Below are 1,573 nucleotides of genomic sequence, written 5' to 3' on the forward strand. Positions count from 1 at the left end.
GTAACAACTTAGTTAATTAATTAGGTTAAACAATCTAAATGTACAAGGGTCTAAATGAACAAACATTTACATTGTGATTACGCTAATTAGTAAGCCCTACATATAGTTTCAACACTTACTAACTTTACTGCAAAAGTAAACGATAGGAAGGGTTATACTTAGTAAGAATTTTTCCTTAGTCAAGACCAGGGGCGGCACCACCTTATGGCCAGAGTGGTCCTAAGACCACCTTAACCTTTTAAAAAAAAATTACATAATAATTTAAAATTTTATATTTATCTACCTTTAAAAAAAAAAATTTGGGAACACCTTGAATTTTTTATGCCAATAAAATTAAACTTTGGTCCATAATTGAGCAACTTAACAATATATTAGGGTCTTTTAAGCAAATAGAACCACATGCTCTTATATTCTTTTAAGCCTACATTATGGCTTTACTTTTAGTTTTGCTTTATCTAACACACTGTCATTCTACGACTACTTTTCCTCAAAACATTATAATATATATTATGCAACTAATTGGTCAAAGTCATGTAAATTTAGCTTTTTCATTGTACAACTACTTTTCTTTTTTTTTTCCTGATAATTTGATTAGAAAAAAAATATTAGTTTTAGTTAATTAAGTGAATAAACTTAAAAAGTTACTTAATTTTTATAACAACTATTAATTCATTATATATATATATAAATAAAATAAAATNAATATATATATATATATATAACAAATTTTTACATGGCATCCAAATGCAATATCAAAACTAAAAGAAATCATAGTTTAAGATTAAAAACCAAATTTTTATTATGGAACTTTGACATATTATTGATTTTTTTTTTTTTTTGATTGTAAACTTATAACTGGAATTCATTGATATGGACTGAGGTCCATTGCAATTACATCATTTTGAATTTGGAGTTCAATAACAGGGGGAGTCTCCTCCACCCATATCACACAATCATCAACATACAAGGCATTCCTAGCAAGTAAGTGAGTAGCCCCATTGTTGTTTCTTCTGACGTGCTCAATCCTCCATGTCTTGAAGTGACTTAAACACCACTGTGAGCCTTCTATAATCTTTTGGATGGCCAAGGCTGGGATTGCAAACCCTTTTAGCGCATTCATCACTAACTGAGAGTCCCTTTCCATCACAATATCCTTCAATCCCAGGTCCCAAGCTAGCATAATACCTGTTTCAGTAACTTTTGCTTCGGCTTCAAGAGCTCCCCAAAGCAACGAAATCTGCTTACTTAGCGCACCCATCATCTGCCCTTTGTCATTTCTAATGACCACCCCAATTCCACAGCACCTTTGCTTCTTGAACACAGCAGCATCAACATTAACCTTATACATACCTTGAGGGGGAGGAGTCCATTGTTCAACCCGAGGGGCTGGTTGGGCTTCTTGGCGCTCAGACAAGCAAGCAGCTCGAAATTCTTTCACATATTTCCTTGCTTCCCCTTCAATAGTCTTCCCATTCTTGCACTTACCCCCAAACCTGATAGAATTTCTATTTTTCCATAGCAGCCAAGCCGTGACAGCAAACTTCTCCCAATCCTTCTCACCTGAAGAAACCAT

General features: G+C 33.7%; 1 protein-coding gene across 1 annotated transcript; it reads right to left on the minus strand.

Annotated features, from left to right (window-relative positions):
• Positions 1-862: 862 nt before the first annotated feature.
• Positions 863-1,573, minus strand: LOC112010558 (uncharacterized). The gene has a single exon (XM_024042906.2). It carries the CDS (start codon positions 1,571-1,573, stop codon positions 863-865), a length of 711 nt encoding a protein of 236 aa, XP_023898674.2.

This window comes from Quercus suber, unplaced genomic scaffold (genome assembly GCF_002906115.3).
Source record: "Quercus suber isolate HL8 unplaced genomic scaffold, Cork oak 2.0 scaffold_431, whole genome shotgun sequence".
NCBI classification, from domain to species: domain Eukaryota; kingdom Viridiplantae; phylum Streptophyta; class Magnoliopsida; order Fagales; family Fagaceae; genus Quercus; species Quercus suber.

Coding starts and splice junctions, on each gene's coding strand:
- LOC112010558 (XM_024042906.2), bottom strand. CDS start 1,573: ATGGTTTCTTCAGGTGAGAAGGATTGGGAGAAGTTTGCTGTCACGGCT.